Source organism: Spermophilus citellus (genome assembly GCF_964194105.1).
Source record: "Spermophilus citellus genome assembly, chromosome: 4".
Classification (NCBI taxonomy): domain Eukaryota; kingdom Metazoa; phylum Chordata; class Mammalia; order Rodentia; family Sciuridae; genus Spermophilus; species Spermophilus citellus.
Genome location: NC_138185.1, coordinates 66931197 through 66948577, shown reverse-complemented (window position 1 = coordinate 66948577; position 17381 = coordinate 66931197). Strand labels below are relative to the sequence as shown.

General features: G+C 49.1%; 1 protein-coding gene across 4 annotated transcripts in view; it reads right to left on the bottom strand.

Moving 5' to 3' along the window:
* The window catches only part of ACAN (aggrecan), a 73937-nt gene that overhangs the window by 24981 nt on the left and 31575 nt on the right, over window positions 1–17381 (bottom strand). For all 4 annotated transcript variants that reach the window (XM_081293204.1, XM_081293206.1, XM_081293205.1 and 1 more), the window contains exons 2-9: window positions 10987–11063; window positions 8724–9107; window positions 7529–7703; window positions 6139–6266; window positions 4295–4588; window positions 2380–2784; window positions 1228–1402; window positions 326–453 (exon numbers count right to left, since the gene is read on the bottom strand). In XM_081293204.1, coding sequence (XP_081149330.1) covers window positions 326–453; window positions 1228–1402; window positions 2380–2784; window positions 4295–4588; window positions 6139–6266; window positions 7529–7703; window positions 8724–9107; window positions 10987–11056 — 1759 coding nt within the window. In that variant the 5' untranslated portion in view covers window positions 11057–11063. The remainder of the gene's footprint in view (window positions 1–325; window positions 454–1227; window positions 1403–2379; window positions 2785–4294; window positions 4589–6138; window positions 6267–7528; window positions 7704–8723; window positions 9108–10986; window positions 11064–17381) is intronic.

Here is a 17381-nt window from a genome sequence, read left to right as displayed (position 1 = left end):
TCCTTCTTCTTTAGCCTCCCAAGTGGCTGGGATCATAGGCAAGGGATATTATGACCTTCATGGCATTTATTTATAACAAGTTAATTTATGTATTCATAGAACTCATTGTGTTTTAAAGGAGTGAATGCTGGGGAAACCACATGCACCATTGAGGAGGGAAAGAGGGACTTGCACTGAGAGGGGTGTGCCATTTTGAAAAGAATCCTTTCTACTTGGAAGGCTGAGTGGGAATGGGGTGAGTGGGTAGCAATTCCCCCTCCCCTTTGTGTCTGTCTCTCAGTCCCCTGCCCATCTAAAGCCCCGAATGTGAGAATGTAGCCTGTACCCTCGAGCTTGTCCACGTAGCAGTAGACATCATAGGTTTCTGATGATGGGCGCACACCGTAGCTCCTGACCCCAGGGCTGCTGTCCTTGTCGCCCACACATGGGGTCCGTGGGCTCACAATGGGGTATCTGCAAATGAGGGGAGGATGAGAGCCTGTTTTGGGAGCTGGGGTTCAGGGTCACTCTGATGTAGGCAGGACGTGTCTTGGGGTGTCTCATGGGCTGAAACCAGGAGCCACCTCTCATGTAGCAAGTTTGCTGAGCGGCTGGGGGAAGGGTACAGGAATCTCTGACTTCAGAAGAGAAGCTGCTACATGGAAGGACACTGGGTCAAACTGGAGGGAACTGGGGAGGGGGATGCTTAAGAAGGGGATCCTCAAGAACAGGGGGTCTCTCTGTCTCTTGGGGTGAATGTCCCCTGCCTGGCAATTCAGGCTGAAATCCCACTTGATGGGATTAAGGATCTGGTGGTGGCTGCAGTGTCTTTCTGCCTCTCCCACAGGTGTGGGCACCACCAGAGTGTCCTTTCTGTTCATGGACCTGATTCCATGAACAGGAACTTATCACCATCCTTCCAGAATATGCCTAGGGGAGAAAATATGCCTAGGGAGTGGCAAAGTAATTAGCATTGAAGGTTCTGGAGGGTGCCCACTGTGCTGAGTATCCTGTAGGATGTGGCTCCTTAGGCCAGATCTCTTGAGGCTGCTAGGCTGGGAGAGGGATGGTCCCGTCTCGGTTGGCCCCGCCCCGCCCATCCCCGCCCATCCCCGCCCCGCCCATCCCCGCCCCGCCCATCCCCGCCCATCCCCGCCCATCCCCGCCCCGCCCATCCCCGCCCATCCCCGCCCCGCCCCGCCCCGCCCATCCCCGCCCCGCCCCGCCCCGCCCAGCCTCGCCCTGCACCTGACGGTCTGGTCCTGCAGCCAGCCGGCGTCACATTGCTCGTAGCCCGCCTCATAGGCGGCCTGGAGCTGCTCGGGTGAAGCCATGACCGCCCCGGTGCGCAGACAGGCCTGCTGCGCCTCCTCAAAGGTCAGAGAGTATCGGGTGGATCCTGGGCGGTAGTGGAATACGACTCCTGGGTGGTGAAGAAGGAGAGCAGAGAGCCGTCAGGGTCAGATGCCCTAGGCCCATTCCAAGCCCAGCTCCTCCATTCTGATATGTTGGATTGGCACTGTGGATGTGATGGCGGATGGCAGGGTCCATTTGCCAGTCCCCTGGGTAGGGACACCACCAGAAGGGCCTTCCTTTAGGGACTAGAGTTTGGGGAGCAGCTGGGCTAGAGAGCTTTGTGACATCCCAATTCCTCAAACATTCACTAAGCACGTGGAGCACCATCAGTCTGGCACAGGACTGGAAGCATGTTCTGGAAAGGGCCAGGTAGTCAATATTTCAGGCATTGTGGGCCATATGGTTTCTGTTACTCAGTTCAGCTGTGATTGTCCTAGTTAGCCATCAACAGCACATTGACAAATGGCTATGGCTTAGTTCCAATCAAACTTCACTTCTGAATGTTGAAATTTGAATTTGATATAATTTTCAATCATCACAAAATATTCTTCTTCTTTTGACTCCCTCCACCTCAACTATTTAGGGAGTAAAAGTTATTCTTAGTTCATGGGGCTTATAAGAGCAGCAGGATTTGGACCATTGACCAGTTTGCGGATCATTGTCATGGCAGGGAGGACAAGACCAGGAGGGGCCTCAGGGTCACCCAGTGCAGGATTTCTAAGGGGGCCTCTGCTGTGGAGGTACCTGATGGGCAGGGGCCCCAGTGCTCCTCTCCACTTTCCTTAGGGCCATGTGGCACTTTTATCTGTTTGACATATAACCCTGTTTTACATGTATGACTTCCTTTGAAGCAAGTGATTTGTGGCAAAGAGTGGACATGACTGGTCTGCTCTACCTCTTTGTTTGAGACCAAGAGAGAAAAGCTTGAGAGGAGAGAGGCTGTCCCAGGTCCCAGGTTAAGTTGAAAAGGTATTGGGGTGGGTCCCCAGGCCAAGTTCCTTCTGCTTGCCCTTGAGCCTCCCCCCGGAACAGGTGGGTACTTACCCCCTGGCAAACGGGGCTGCCCAGGGACCTCGGCTTCACCAGGGGCAACAGTCACCTGCACCACCAAGTCCTCGCTGGTGAAGGCTGTGACAGAGCCCAGCCCAGATGTGGACTCCTCAGGAAAGCCCCAGGGCCTGGTGGCCTCTCCAGTCCCATTCTCAGTCTCGGGGAAGGCGGTGGCTCCCACATCAGGGACAAATGTGAAGGGCTCCTCGGGCTCCAGGACAGTGGGGGATACGTCCAGGATGGGCTTTACAGTGAGGATCACGTTGCCTCGGGCTTCCCCCTCCGTGATGTTTTGGGGCAGGGGCAGCTCCACATCAGGCCAGGTCACTGTCCGGACGGTGATGTCTTCCTCACCACCTACCCCGAAGAAATTTTCTGGGATGTCCACAAAGTCTTCACCTGGGATGGGGGCAAAAATGAGCTTTAACTGCTCAGCCTGGCTTGAGAGGGATGAGAGATGAGCTTCGCTCTGCCTCCTTCCCTCCTGGGAAGGAGATACCCGCAGGGTGACAGGCACCTTGTGCAGCACATGGCAGGGGCATCCTCAGCTCTCTTACTACAGTCATCCCTTGGTATCCATGGGAATTTCTTTCAGAACTTCCCATATGTACCCAAACCTGCAGATGCTCAAGTCCTTTATATAAAATGCATAATGTTTGTATATAACCTATACACATCCTCTGTACACTTTAAATCTAACTTATTTATAATCCTTAATACAGTGTAAAGGCTATGTAAATGATGGTTATACTGTATTATTTAGGGAATAAAGACAAGAAAAATGTCAGCACATGTTCAGAACAGATGCAATATACCTGTCCCATTTTTTTCAATCTGAGTTTTTTTTTCAATGTGCGGATACCCATGGATACTTGCAAGATAATGACCTGCCAGCTTACTTTTCATAAAATCAGCTCCCACCAGGACATCCCTTCCTATTCATCAGCAGTTGCCATATTGTCCATCTGTGACTACCCACTGAGTGTCCACCGGGACATTTTATGTCAGTTGTGAAGGAAAAATATAAAAATCTTGCAGAAGGTGAGATCAGGAAATTGATGAAGGTGGTGCCAGGGAACTGCCTGCCTTGGCACAGACAAATAAGGGGTTTTCAGAAAGAAGCCAGTTAGTTAATAAAGAGAAAATTCACAATACTTCCAGAGAGTGAATAGACTATCAAAAAGATAAGAAAAGCTTTGCTTGGGGGGTGTAATATGAATTATTTTTGCAAAACTACCCTCTTTGTGTTAGATCAGGCTATGGAAGTGAAATATGAACTGAGTTGTCATTTAATTCTGTTGTAAAATTGATGCAGCTCCTCATCCATATTATTCATTTCTTTTCTCCAACAATTAGCAGTTAATTATAATTACAACCTAACTCGTGTTCAATAAAATAAAAACTTATTTTAATCTATTTTTTTAAAAATGACGTCCCCTTGTCCAATGTTTTCCTACTTTCATTAACACTTCGTTTTCCTTTTAAGTGCAATTTAAAAGGGCAGATAACAGCGCCCTCCTGTGGGATCATGGCCCCATAACAGGCCCCCATCATCTTTGACGCGGTATCACCATCTCCCCATTAGATAGGTGAGATTGAGGCTCAGAGGGAGAGTCAGGGCCTTGTCTCTCGCAGGGTTGTGCAATAGTAGTTGGTAGAGCTGTGATTCAAACCCAAGAAAACGCAGAGTCTAACGCACATGTTTTTACCCCTGTTCCGTGAAGATCTGATGAGAAAGGACTGGAGACACTGCAGCCTCCAATGTCTCCACCTTCAAAACCAATGAAAAGGGGCGTAAGGGTGGCAAAAGCTTGGAGTTCAAGTACCCAGAGTAAAACCCAGCCCTCACTTTCCAAGATCTTCTCTTTGGTGGCGCAACTCCCCTTCCCGCTCCCAGTCCCAGCCCCACCTGTATAGCAGATGGCGTCGTAGCGGGATGAGGGGTCGGGGTAGCCTGTCTGATTGGCGTGTAGGTAGACGGTCCTCACGCCCAGGAGGTTGCCACCGCAGTTGGGCCGGGCCTTGGAGATGGGATAGCGCACGCTGCGGTCGGCCAGCCAGCCGGCGCTGCACATGTCCATGCCACCCTGCCAGGCCAGGTAGAGCTGGCCAGTGGTGGCTAGCCGGGCGCCCAGCTTCTTGCACTCGTTGGCTGCCTCCTGGAAGGTGAACTTCTCTGGAGCGGTTGCATAAAAGACCTCGCCTGTGAAGGACACAGCAAGCTGAGTAAAGATCTTCCTCCTGCCTCCCCTGTCCCAAGTCCTCTGAGAGAGATTCAGGTCTTTCCTGGAGATGAGTCCTCTGACACGGTTTGGTCCAAAACCCTGGACCCACACCCACACCTCCGTATCTTAGATCTTGCCCTTCATTTCCCATATTTTTCTGGGCTTTGGGGAAGGATGATGTTAATTTCTTAAACAGGAGCTGTAGAAAGAAGTCCACCAAAACACAAGGGGTGGATCCAAGGGTGGGGTAACGGGAAATCCAGGAGGAAAATCTTTCCTGGTCAGAAGCATCTTTGCCCCACCATTTGCTGTACGATTTTTCACCACTGGGGGAACTGTCCAATGAGCTCAGGTATTACCCACTCAGTAAATCCTTAAAAAAAAAAAAAAAATCTAATTCTGATGGGAAAAACAGGCACCAGATTTTGATTTCTTAGAATAGTGCTTCCCAAACTGGGGTCTCTAGGTTGTGAAGAGGCCATCATGGAACAATTTGGGGCCTGCAAGCTTAAAAAATATTTACCCAAACTTATCAAGGGTATATTGGAGATTTAGGGTAGGGCTGTGGACACCCACTCACCAGGACCATTCTGGGTGCTTTTCCACAGTGACAGTTCTGATTGGCAGTTCTATTTGTCTTTGGTTAGACAAAGGTGAGAGTACAAGTACTCATTACCTAATGGGTTTGGCTATTGGGGTGAGATGGAGGAAGGGGCCATGTCTGTTCTTCTCTCCAGCCTGAAGGAGCGGCGAGCTTGGGGGCTGTGGTATGTATGTAAGTGCCTGTGCAGAGGTGACAGAGTCTGGAATGTCCAGAGGGGTAAATGGGTGCAGATGGGGGAAGGAGTGTCATCCACATGCTGGTGTGACCCTTGTGACCAAAATTAATGCCTTTTACAAAACAAAGAATCCAAGTTCCTCCCCACAATTAACCCAACAGGAAAGTTTGGAATAGGGTCAGATACTGGCAATAGGGAAGCAGAAAGAAGGTGGCTGAGGGACCAGCTCTCCTGAAAACTAGGTGTCCATTGGGCTTACCCTGGATTGGCCAGGAGGCTCTCTTATGAGGGTGATAAGGCTGAGCTATTTTTTAAAGGGTTTTGACAACCGAATCAGGGCCACATGCTAATTAGGCAATCTACTACTGAGCTACAACCCAGCCCTGGGTTGGGCTTTGAAGATACAGCAGTCCTTAGGATGGGGATGTGCTGGCCAGAGCAACTGGGTCCTGGCTAGGAGGGGGAGTCCCAGGTGAGTATTCCTGTAGCAAGGGTCTTGGTGCCCAGTGGTGACTCTGGACAGTTTATAAAAGCTTAGGGCCACTGAGACCTTCTCTAAAGTGGACATGGAGGGGTCCAGACCAGTAGGCCCCTCCTACTCTTCCTTCATGGCAGAGAAGGATTGAGTCAGGCCCTGAGCTAGTGCCCTGGCCCATAGCAGGTCTGTGTGGCCCTTGGGGGGGAGGCGAGTGTTGGTCAGTTTGGTGACAGGGATGGCGAGCTTCCTCCTGGTGGGGGGACACACTTACCCTCCATCTCCTCGGCGAAACAGTACACATCGTAGGTCTCATTGGTGTCTCGGATGCCATAGGTTCTTACACCTGGAAACTCATCCTTGTCTCCATAGCAGCCTTCCCGGGGGGTGTGAATGGGGTACCTGCCAGGAACCCAAAGTGAGGAGTGTCACTTGGGACAGCGGGAAGCCCAAGGCTTGGGCTCTTGTAGCTTCCTTCCTTATAGGATGAAACAGCAACGTAATATTATATTTGACTGTGTCTACTCTGAATATGTGAACTGTTTTTTACTGTTATTAGTGATTAAGGGCAGTCCCCTTTATTGAATATTTATTGATGCAAACATACACTCTTTGGTGCCCACAAACTTTCTGTAAAAGGTCAGAGAGTAAATATCTTAGGTTTGCAGGCCTTAGGGTCTCTGTAATGCTTACTTAACTACCATAGTAGCACAAACAGACATAATCAATAAAGAACCCAATGAGTGTGGCTGGGCCCCAATAAAAACTTTATTTACAGAAGAAAGGGGTGAGTTAGATTTGGCTGGTGGGCCATAGTTGGTTTCTGCTCTATATCATTTGAGTCTCACGTCAACCTAATGAGGCAGGTGCTATCCAGAGACCCAGAGACACTGAGACCCAGAGATCTTAAACAATTTGTTCAAGGTCACATTGATCTCAGGTGCCAGTGCTAGAATTTGAGTCTAGTTTTGAATTTGAGTGTAGCAAGGTATGGGCTTTTCTCTATGCTAGACTGTAGTCTCTGAATGTTTATTTATTTTGATTATTAGTAGTTTTTGTATCCCAAGGTCTCTTTGCCCACCCAAGATTGCAAAACTGCTTCCCATGGCTTCCTTCCTGATGCTTCGTGTTTCTGGCTTTAGGAACTTAAGCTATGATCCACCTGGAGTGGAATAGAACTTCTTGTCTCCACAGGCCTCTGGCTGCACTGAAATCCCCCGAGGGCAGGGAGCTATCTGCATGCACTGCCATCCACTGCCCCAGGCTGCATTCCAAAGATGTAAAGAAGCCTCATTTATGCATGTCTAGCCTTATTAAGAACAAAAAGGATATAAGGTGGCTTATAAAAATATATAAAACACCAAAGTTAAAATAAAAAAGCAAAACGTGCAGAAACCTTGATTAAAGGGAAACCGGGCAGGATAATGACAACCCAGGGCAAGCCAGCTAGCCACCACTCCACTGGGATAGAATGGCAAGGATTTGGGAGGGGACATTGGGTGCTCATGTCAGCCAAGGTGGGACCGTGGCCCCTAACCAAGGCTGGCTACAATGTCACGTTGGCATGAGCTCAGTGTCTACCAGGCACCTGCCTCGCTGTGCTATGTCCTCTGACCCCTGGCCCCCAGCCCAGACGCCGGCTCTGTTGGGGGCTGTGAGCTCACCTCACAGTCTGGTCGGCCAGCCAGCCGGCGTCACACTGGTGGAAGCCGTCCTCATAGGCAGCCTGCAGCTGCTCAGGTGTGGCAATGATGGCGCTGTTCTGCAGGCAGGCCCGCTGTGCCCTGTCAAAGTCCAGGGTGTAGCGCGTGGAGATGGCTCTGTAGTGGAACACGATGCCTGCCACAGACGTGGCGGGAGAGCTGTCAGGAGCAGCCTCTGATCACTGAGGCCCTCCCAGGATTATGGAAACAATCAAAGGGACCTTAGGAACTATCTGGTTCGGGTCGAGGCACGGATCCCCTCTCCACAATTTTGTGTGGTCCTGATCTTGCTGGAACACTCACAGTAACAGGGAATCGCTACCTCTTAAGGTACCCCACTTTTTTTTTGCATGGAGGAGTGAACCTACTTTGCCACTGAACTTCATCCCCAGCCCCACATCCCCCCCTTTTTTTTTAAAAAAATTTGAGACAGGGTCTAAGTTGCTAAGGATGGCCTTAAACTTGGGATCCTCTGGAGTGGCTGGGGTTACAGGCTTGTGCCACTGTGCCTGGCATTCCCTTTTGAATACTTAAGATGATTCTGATAATCAGAATGTTCTTTGAACTAAACTAAAACCTGCCTCCATATATTTTTTTCTTGTCACCCCAGGATCCTATATTATTTTGGGGAAAGAGACACTCAGAGCCCCCTGCACCTTCACCCTGGGAGGTATCCTAGTGGGAGCCCTGTGAAAGAAAGGGGGCCAAGACTCTTCAGTTTTTTTTTTTTTTTCTTCTGGAACCGAGAATGAAGGAGTGGGAGGAGGAGAAGGGAAAAGATACTTGGGTGAAGTGTCAGGAGACTGCTCTGACTCATTTCCAGGGTAATTAAGGCAAGTCAGCCTCAGTTTGCTTACCTGCAAAAAGGGCAGTCAACAAGGCTTACTGGATCATAGGCTGCTATAAAGCACAAGGGTCATTTACCTGTGACTGTGGCCAGGAAGTACTTAATCCACCCTGCCCCAAAGTCCACAGAGAATGGTTTCACTAGATCCATGTTATAGAGGAAGAAACTGAGGTGTTTTTGTGACCTGTCTAAGGCAAACAGTTGTGTGGAGGAGCTGGATTTGAAAGCAGCCTGCCTGATTCCACACCGGTGAGGTCACCACTGTGGTCCTTTCTGCAAGTGAAGTGACATCCCCGTGAGGGTCCTCACCTTTCACTACAACCTCCAGGGTAGCCTCGCTGTCCTCGATGCCGTGCATCACCTCGCAACGATAGATCCCAGAGTCATTGGAGCGCAGGTTCTGGATCTCCAAGGTGGCGTCGCTGGGGATGGCCGGGTAATTGGGCAGCGAGATCTTGTCTTGATAGGCACTGTTGACCCGCACGTGCCCTTCGGTGGCCACCAGCAGTACCACCTCCTTCTCCTTGGAAACACGGCTCCACTTGATTCTCGGAGCGAGGGGGGCAGTGGAGGGGGCGGTGGTCACAGGATGCATGGGGTCAATGAAATAGCAGGGGATGGTGAGGGAGGTCCCCAGGAGGACCCTCACTGGGGACGGTTGGGGGATGCTCACACTCAGGGAGTTGTCATGCTCTGTGTGGGAGAGGCAGGGAGATAGAAGACAGACCTGTTACCTTCTGGAAACGCACTCTTTTGAGACCACAATTCAGTCAGTGTGTTTGAGTCTATGATGGGATGACCTGTCATATGGAAACTCCCAGAAAGCTTTGCAATACCCTTTCTAGAGCAATGTTTCTCAAGACCCCTGGTTTCTGCACTTCAGGACAAAATCTGTAGAGCCAGAAAAGGGTTCCAGAGGACAGCAGGGACATGGCACAGCCAGAAATCACTTCCTTATTTCTCAAGCTGAGGTACTCCTGGGTCACCAAACCACAGGATAAAACAGGACCCATCTTCTTGGAGTGACTGTTTGACTCAAAGATTTTGGAAAAATTTGTATTGCTGTATAAAAAGTTATTATGGGGTATAAAAGAATTCTACAGAGCTTTTATAGCTAAGATGCGAAACTTCAATGCTATGTCCAATTTTGGGAGGTCCACTTTGGACTCTACTTGACTTCAAAGGGGAACAAATTGCTTCTTGTCTTCAGGTGTTGGGCTGAGTGGAGAAGCATAAGAGATCAGACAATTTAGTATGCAAAGAGTCAGATGGAGGGTTTGGGGATGGGATAGAACTAGACTCCACAAAAATCAGGGAGATTATTGATAGGAAAGTTACAGTGTGTTTACCAAATCCTGCTCGAAGGAAAAGATCTGGTCGGGAATGGGAGAGACATAGCTTTTCAAAAAATAACACTTTTCATGGTGAGACCTAAATTTATGGAGCCCTTTCAGTAGAGCCTACAGGTTAAAATAAAAATGTTTCAGATATTTGTGGGTGGTAGATACATAGCAGGGCAAGAACAGGGGAGCCAGGAATGTTTGGAGTCTGGCTCCGGCTTTTTGAAGTCTGCATAGTCACCACCAGCCCCTTCCACAAACACCTCTATCTTAACGTCTGGCTCTGGCACCAGCTTGGTTTTCATAGTGGTGGTCCTCAGGGGACAGCTGAAGGCCACGTAGAGTCCAGCTCCACAGTTGTTACAGTTCTCAACCAATGCTAGTGGGTCACTTAGCCAGTGTGGACATACCAACCCCAGGTGGTGGCCAGGAGCTAGGTATTTGTGGGTCTCAAAGCAACAGTAAAAATGGAGGCTCATATGCCATATGTCTCCATATGCAGACTAACAGATACTAAATAAAATACGTTGTGTCTTCCTATTTGACCATGGTAACTTTCAAAATGGCCTAAGCTTCCAGATTCAAATTCCTTAAGAGTTTTGCGTTGGATGTAGTGGCTGGGTGATGGAAGAGGAGCTGGGTACCCTTTTATTTGGCCCATGGACTCTGCACTGTGGGGGATCTCATGCACAGGCTGAGTTTATCTGTCAACACCCCAAGCAAACAGCCACTGCTTGACTCTTCCATTGGGTCCAGGGGGTGCTCGTGCTCAGGTTGTGTCTCTCCAAAGGAGGATGCACACATACAGGCCCTGGGAGTGGCTTGTGCCTCTTGGGCAGAGAGTTGTGAGCATCCTTTCTCTCCAGAGTCTGGTGACTCTCACTGGCTCTACACATCCCCTTCCTCAAGAAGAGGGCTCTACAGTGTGTGGTCCAGGGCAGGGCCTCTTATCTGGGTCTAAGGGAGAGTCATTCTACTTTGGGGTCAAGCTCATTCCAGGCAGCCAGGAGCTGGGTGATCCGAGAGAAGCTCCTGGTTGTCTGTACACACACACAGGGGTGCTCTCCTGCTGTGATTAGACTGTGTGGGTAGGGAAGGGAAGGACCAGGAAAAGGCCAGGAAAGGGGGAATTGTGTCCCTGGGACTAGCAGAACCATGTTCAGTAACCAGTGCTCAGAACTCAGTACTCAGCACCTACTGAGGAAATGAGACAAGTGTGGGAATGTCCTCACCTGAAACCTCTTCTGAGACGGCTGCAGTGATGACCCTCAGAGTCACAAAAAGCAAGAGAAAAGTGGTCATAGTTCACCTGGAAGAGGGCAGGTAGAGGCATTATTTGGACAGTTAATATATATGAGGTGGAGGAGAGTCACGTGATCTACCACGCAAGGTGCTAAACCTCACATCTCAGGATCTGAAATCACAGTCAGGCAGGAGGCTGGAGGTGGTGTGTGAGGCCTTCTGCAAGAACCTTTTCTTCATGAAACCTTTACAGATTTCTGTTTAGTTAGAGGCATTGGACTGACAAGGCTAACCTCCCATGTTCTAGTCAGCAAAGACTCATTCCAGTGAATTCCTTTGGTGGTTAATGTTATGCATCAACTTGACAGGGCCACAGGGTGCCTGGGCATTTTGCCAAACATTGTTCAGGATATGTCTGGTCTATGAGGGTGTTTCTGGGTGAGATGAGCATTTTAATCTATAAAACGAGTAAAGTAATGGCCTTCGCCAGAGGTATGGGCCTCACCCAATCAGTGAAGGCTTGAATACAGCCCGAGACTGACCCTCTCCTGAATAAGAGGGAATTCTTCTTTCCTGTGACCAGTGAGCTTAGACACTGTTTTTTTGTTTGTTTGTTTTTTTCCTTTCCTAGAGACTTGAACTGAAACATTGGCTCTTCCCAGGTCTTGAGCCAAAAGGCTTTCAAACTTAAAATACCCTATTGGCTCTCCTGTTTCCACCTTACCAAATCCTTGTAGATCTTGGGGCCTGCCACCCTCCATAATCATGTAGCTAGTTCCTAATAATTCATCGATCAATCAATCAATCTCCTCTCTCTCTCTCTCTCTCTCTCACTCTCTCTCTCTCTCACTCTCTCTCTTTCTCCACACATACACAAAGAATCCTCTGCCATATAATAACATTTCAGTTAGTAATGAACCATATATACAATGACAGTCCCATAAAATTACAATGGAGATGAAAAATTCATAGTGCCTAGTGACATTGTAGCCAGTGAAAAATCATAGCACAGCATGTCACTCACCTGTTGGTGACGATGCTAGTGTCAACAAATCTATCATGCTGCCAGTTGTATAAAAGTATGGCAATACCGCTATGCATGGTAGATAATACTTAAAAAGGCTAATAAATAACTATTACTGGTTTTTATTTCCTGGATAATACTTTCAATTGTATTTTATTTTAGCATGTACTTCTACATATGAAAATATGTTTACTGCAAAACAATATGCTGTGGCACATCAGCACAGCCTCATACATCTGGTTTTCACTGTGTCCCTTCATTGCATCAAGAGGCCAAGTGGAGTATTGACCATGTGGGTTTGTGTAAGTTCACTGTATGATGTTTGCACAATGACAAAATCGCCCAACAAGAGAGTTCTTGTTAAGAGACACCTCTCCCTCTCCCACTCTGGTTTATTTCTCTGGAGAACTCTAATGTAATCCCCTAGGCCCAGAGAAGTAACAAGTCACCCAATGTCCCTAATAGAAATGGAGTCTGCCACCAACTTCAAATCCAGGGATCCATCCAGGTGAGGTGGTGCATGCCTGTAATCCCAGCAATTTGGGGGGCTGAGGCAAGAGGATTGCAAGTTCAAGGCCAGTCTCAGCAACTTAATAAGACCCTGTCTCGAAAAATAAAAAGAACTGGGGATGTGGCTCTGTGGTATAGTACCCCTGAGTTCAACCCCCCAGTACAAAACAACAACAAAAATCCAGGCATCCTACATGTTTTAGAATAGACTGTGCTCCAAGGTTTCAGGCAAGACTTGGCTGGTTCATATCAAGGCAAGAGAGATTTTGAGTGGGCTGTGGGAAAACAGATTCATAATTTAGGAAAGAAATGGGAATCTAGAATTCCTGAAGCCCTCCTGCTGGCCCAAACACAACTTCATGTGAATTAGAAAGACAAGCCTTCCTCGTTGTCATGTGCTGGACAACTGACATGACATGTACACAGATCAGTGACAGCTGTCATGTCAAGGGCATCCCCTGCACAATTGGGATTGGGATTCTAGTCTACCAGCGCAGGTAGACCCTGAAAAGACCCAACTAAATTTACAAGCCACTAGCCAGGGCAGAGTCTCTCAAAGTGGCTGCACATGGGAATCACTATGCACACCTGTGACCTGCCCTCCATGACCTGGGCCTGAGAATGGTCACTAGGTTGTCCTGTCGGATGGACTGGCGCTGGCACCTACCCTGCCCTCTGCTCCTGGCCATGAGCATTTTCTTTTAAGAGCACTTGCACCATAGGGAAAGGAAACCTTGGAGTGGGTGGGGGACTTGCAACTCAGGTAAAGAAGGGAGTTTGCAGAGGCGGAGAGCCATGCTAAGCTGAGGTGTGCCCAACCTCGGCTCTGTTGGCCCAGTAGATGTCGCTCTTGGTTCGGTCCCCACAGGCTGTGGCAAGATGGATTTGGAGATGAGGGCAGCATCCGGTGGGGCACTGGGGGGTTGCAGTTGTTCTGCCTAGGAACACCTGCAGGAGGGACCTTGAGGACCCAGGACTCTGGGTGACCCTTTCCTGCCTTTTTGGTGCGTGACATCCTTCTACCATTTGTCCTCCACTCATGCTACATACGCTGGTCTCCTGAGAAATGAGAGCTCTCTGTGTAAGTGCTGCTGGGGGCATAGAGATGCACATGTGAGGCACATGGCCTTCAAAAAGGAAGTCTGGAACCTTCAAGGATACATAAAATTATAAGAGGTTATGAGGGGCAAGGGGGAGGGAAAAAAAAGGGAGAGAATTGAACAACAGCAGGGGAGGTAGAGAGGGAAGATGGGAGGGGAGGGGAGGGGAGGGGGGATAGTAGGGGATAGGAAAGGTAGCAGAATACAACAGTCACTAATATGGCATTATGTAAAAATGTGAATATGTAACAGATGTGATTCTGCAATCTGTATTTGGGGTGAAAATGGGAGTTCAAAGCACAATTTGAGTCTAATGTATGAAAGATGATATATCATGAACTATGTAATGCGATAAATAATCAATAAAAAAAAAAAAAAAGGAAGTCTGGAAAATTCCCAAACTCTGAGAAGTAGCCCCTTGTTTCTTCTTAAGGATTTTTCTACTTAGATGCTGCCTTTAAAATCCATCTCTGGGGCTCCAGGCCTGGCCCTGAAGGGGCTGCTGGGTTATGGGGCTCTCTTCAAGCCTGGTGTGACCAGCCTTCACTAGGAAACGGTTGTTTGGAGGGCTGAGGAGGGTCAGAGAGCAAGGTGTCCTCTCCAAGTTGGGGACGGGGTCTAGACTCTGGGCTCCCCTCTTCTCAGAGCCTCAAGGATTTGCGTTCAGACACAGGCCGGCCTGTTCTTTCCTCAGAACACAGCTCACTGGGAAGTTCTGTGTATGTTTTCGGAGTTGTGTTTCTTCCCTCGCTCTCTGAACAAGCCGGACATTGTCTGGGGATGCAGTAGTTCTCTGTGGGGTTTGGGTCCGCTCTGTTTGGCTCCCTGGCCTAGACCAGGAAATGGGAAGGAATGAAAAGGGGAGTGGGGGGAGGGATGGGGGGAGCGGTGGAGTGGGCAAGAGAAACTAATTTTATTTCTTCTTTTTTTTTTTAGACAAACTTTGGGATAGAAATATGGTAATAAATATGCTCTTGTGTTTGTGTTTTCTCAGCTGTAAAGAAAATAGGGAGAAATTCCATTCTGTCTGGGTTCCAAGTGTCTCCGGGACTCACTGAGTCTTTTATGTGAGGAGACTGACTTTGCCAGCGCAAGCACTGCGGCCAGGGAGGCCTTTCTCCATGGGAAGCGAAGGAAGGCAGTGGTGAGGGCTACAGCTAGTGAGGGGCTGTTGGTGGTGAGGGGTTGTATATGGTGAGGGGTACAGGTGTTAGGGGCTGTAGGTGTGAGGGGTGTAGGTATTAAGGCTCTAGGTGTTCAGGGCTGTAGGTGGTGAGGGGCTGTAGGTGGTGAGGGGGTTATGTGGCCCCTGGAGGAGGAAGAAAGGGAGGGGCTAAGATAGAGAATAAGGGGGAGCACAGGGTGCAAGGAGTGGATGCCGTGTGTCCGCCTGGCTGATCATGAAGGAGCTGGCTTCCTCAGGGAGAATTACTAGGAGGCTTAGCAGGGGAGCAAGCTTGCTCGTGCTTTTCACCTGAGCTGAGGCTGTGTGTGCGTGTGTGCGTGTGTGTGTGTGTGTGTGTGTGTGTGTGTGTGTGTACCATAGTTGGAGACAGGGAAACCCAGCCCTCCATGTCAAAGTAAACTCCATGTCCTGATTATCGTCGATCTGGCCACAGCTTTGGCCTTGATGCCATCAGATTATAGGACGGCACAGGCAGTTCATTGGCTCACCTCGAATTCCTCTTCCAGCAATGTGTACAGTGGAGACCCTCTGTCCTGCCTCTCAGGTCTGGCAGGCCACCCACCTATTGCTGAACAACACAGGATCTGCCCCCTGCCTGTTTCACAGATGCAGTGAGACAATGTGCCATTCTGTTTTTTGGTTCAGGACAGCCACGGTGCCTTTGGTGCTGTTCCCACACAGGACCTGGCACTCAGCAGGCACCTCCACGTCGTCGACACTCTCCTCCCGACTCCTGCTCTGTCGGGCCTAACTGAGCCTCTCAGAGCCTGGGGATTGGAAGAGCGCTTAGCGGTTGTAGAGAGGTTTCCTGTCCCGGGATGAGGGTTGGACCAGATAACTTTCCATAAAGAATAAAATTGCTTTAGTTTCAAAAACAACATCACCATCTTCCCAAACATTTGGAAAACAAGGGAAGGCACAAAAAAAGAATAGCTATAATCCTCCATCCTAATCCAATCCTTGCTGGTATTTTCATAGTTTTTCTTCTGGTCTTTTTCCTTAGGCATTTACTGGGCTATTTGTTCTTTGTAACGTCATATTTGGCCTCCTATTTGCCTTTTCCACAGAACACAGCGGACCCAATGGCTTTTTTTGGTTCCGTCAGAATGTATGATCACAGGGCTTTACAATTACAACTTCCCTGCTGGGAACCCTGCCCAGGTGGCCTGGGCAGGTGGTCTTCAGCCTCTTTCTGATTGGCAGGTGCTCTTTCCTTCACAAGGTGGCCCATTTAGTCACTGGGAAGCTCTAATTCTGCTCCGGATCTTCCAAGATGGGGTGAAAGTGGCCCACCCCCATCATAACTTCTGCCCGTGGGTTCCACCATCAGAGGCCACACAAAACACAACCCCTTCTCTTTCACAGACTCATGACAGATCTCCAGGGTTCCAATCTGCACTTCTACCTGCTGTTCTCCCATGGAGACATTCCCGGTGTGTCCAACCAGCCCTTCCTTCTGTGGCTTCCAGATCTTTCTTTCCTCCTTGGAGCCACAGAAAGTCAGAGATGCGTTACACCTTAGTGAACACCAGCTCTAATTCTTTCATTTTACTGATGGAAACTAGGGCCCATGGAGGTCACTATGCTTTGCTTAAAGACACATATTAGGTTTGAGGTAGAGCCAGAACCAGACCCCAGTTCTAGGGACCTGTTCCTCATAATTTCCAGCTAGTTCCAGAAGATAGTGACTGTGTTTGTCTTTTTCCCCTGGGCCTCCTTTGCACCCAGCATGGCAAAGAAAGGCAAACAGGAAATACCTGCTGAACTAATGCGTAAACAAGTGGGGGCCCAGGCAACTTAGAGACATCGTCTCCTTTAGCCTTGTGCCTTGGGTGGGGAGAGGTGGGACTCATATGTTGAGTACCTATGTGTTGTGTGTGAGGTAGACTCCTACTTTGTACTCAGTAAATCTCGGCTAGGGAAACACTGCTTGCTTGTCATGTGCATGGCTGTATTGATTCCCCAAACCAGGCATGTGATTTGGGGAAGGTCATGATCTATGTCCAGCATAGAGGAGAAAAATTCAGGGTCTTCCCTTCCCAGGGTTCCTGGGAGTACCTGTGCTGTGCTACAGCCAACTTGTACCAGCTCACCAGGGCCAACCTGAAGCATCTCTTTCCAACTCCACATTCAGTGATATCACTCTAGTCACTTGGAATTGGTCATGGTGGGAGCATTTACACCATGGTAATCAGCAGACACTAAAATGGGGTCAGAATTGGTTTTTCTTTTCCTTTTTGAGAGTGTGTTTGACACTTACTGAAAGTAACTCATAGTAAATATAGAAAAAGGCTGGGGAAGGGTAATGGGTATTTTTCTTTTTTCAACCTATTGAAGCTTCTTACTTCACTGATAGCATGGCCCTGCATGGGTCCCTGGGGCCACTGAAGCTAACTCTGAAACCAAGGATAGTTTGCCAGCCCTAAGGTAGAGCTGGCCATTTGTTTCCATGTCATGTACCTATCCTGAGCCCGCTACCTCAGTGCGGACTTGGTAAGCATTTCTGGACGGGGGGTTGCATGTATACCCTCTGGCTTCCCAGACCCTGGAGCCCCATTCTCCACC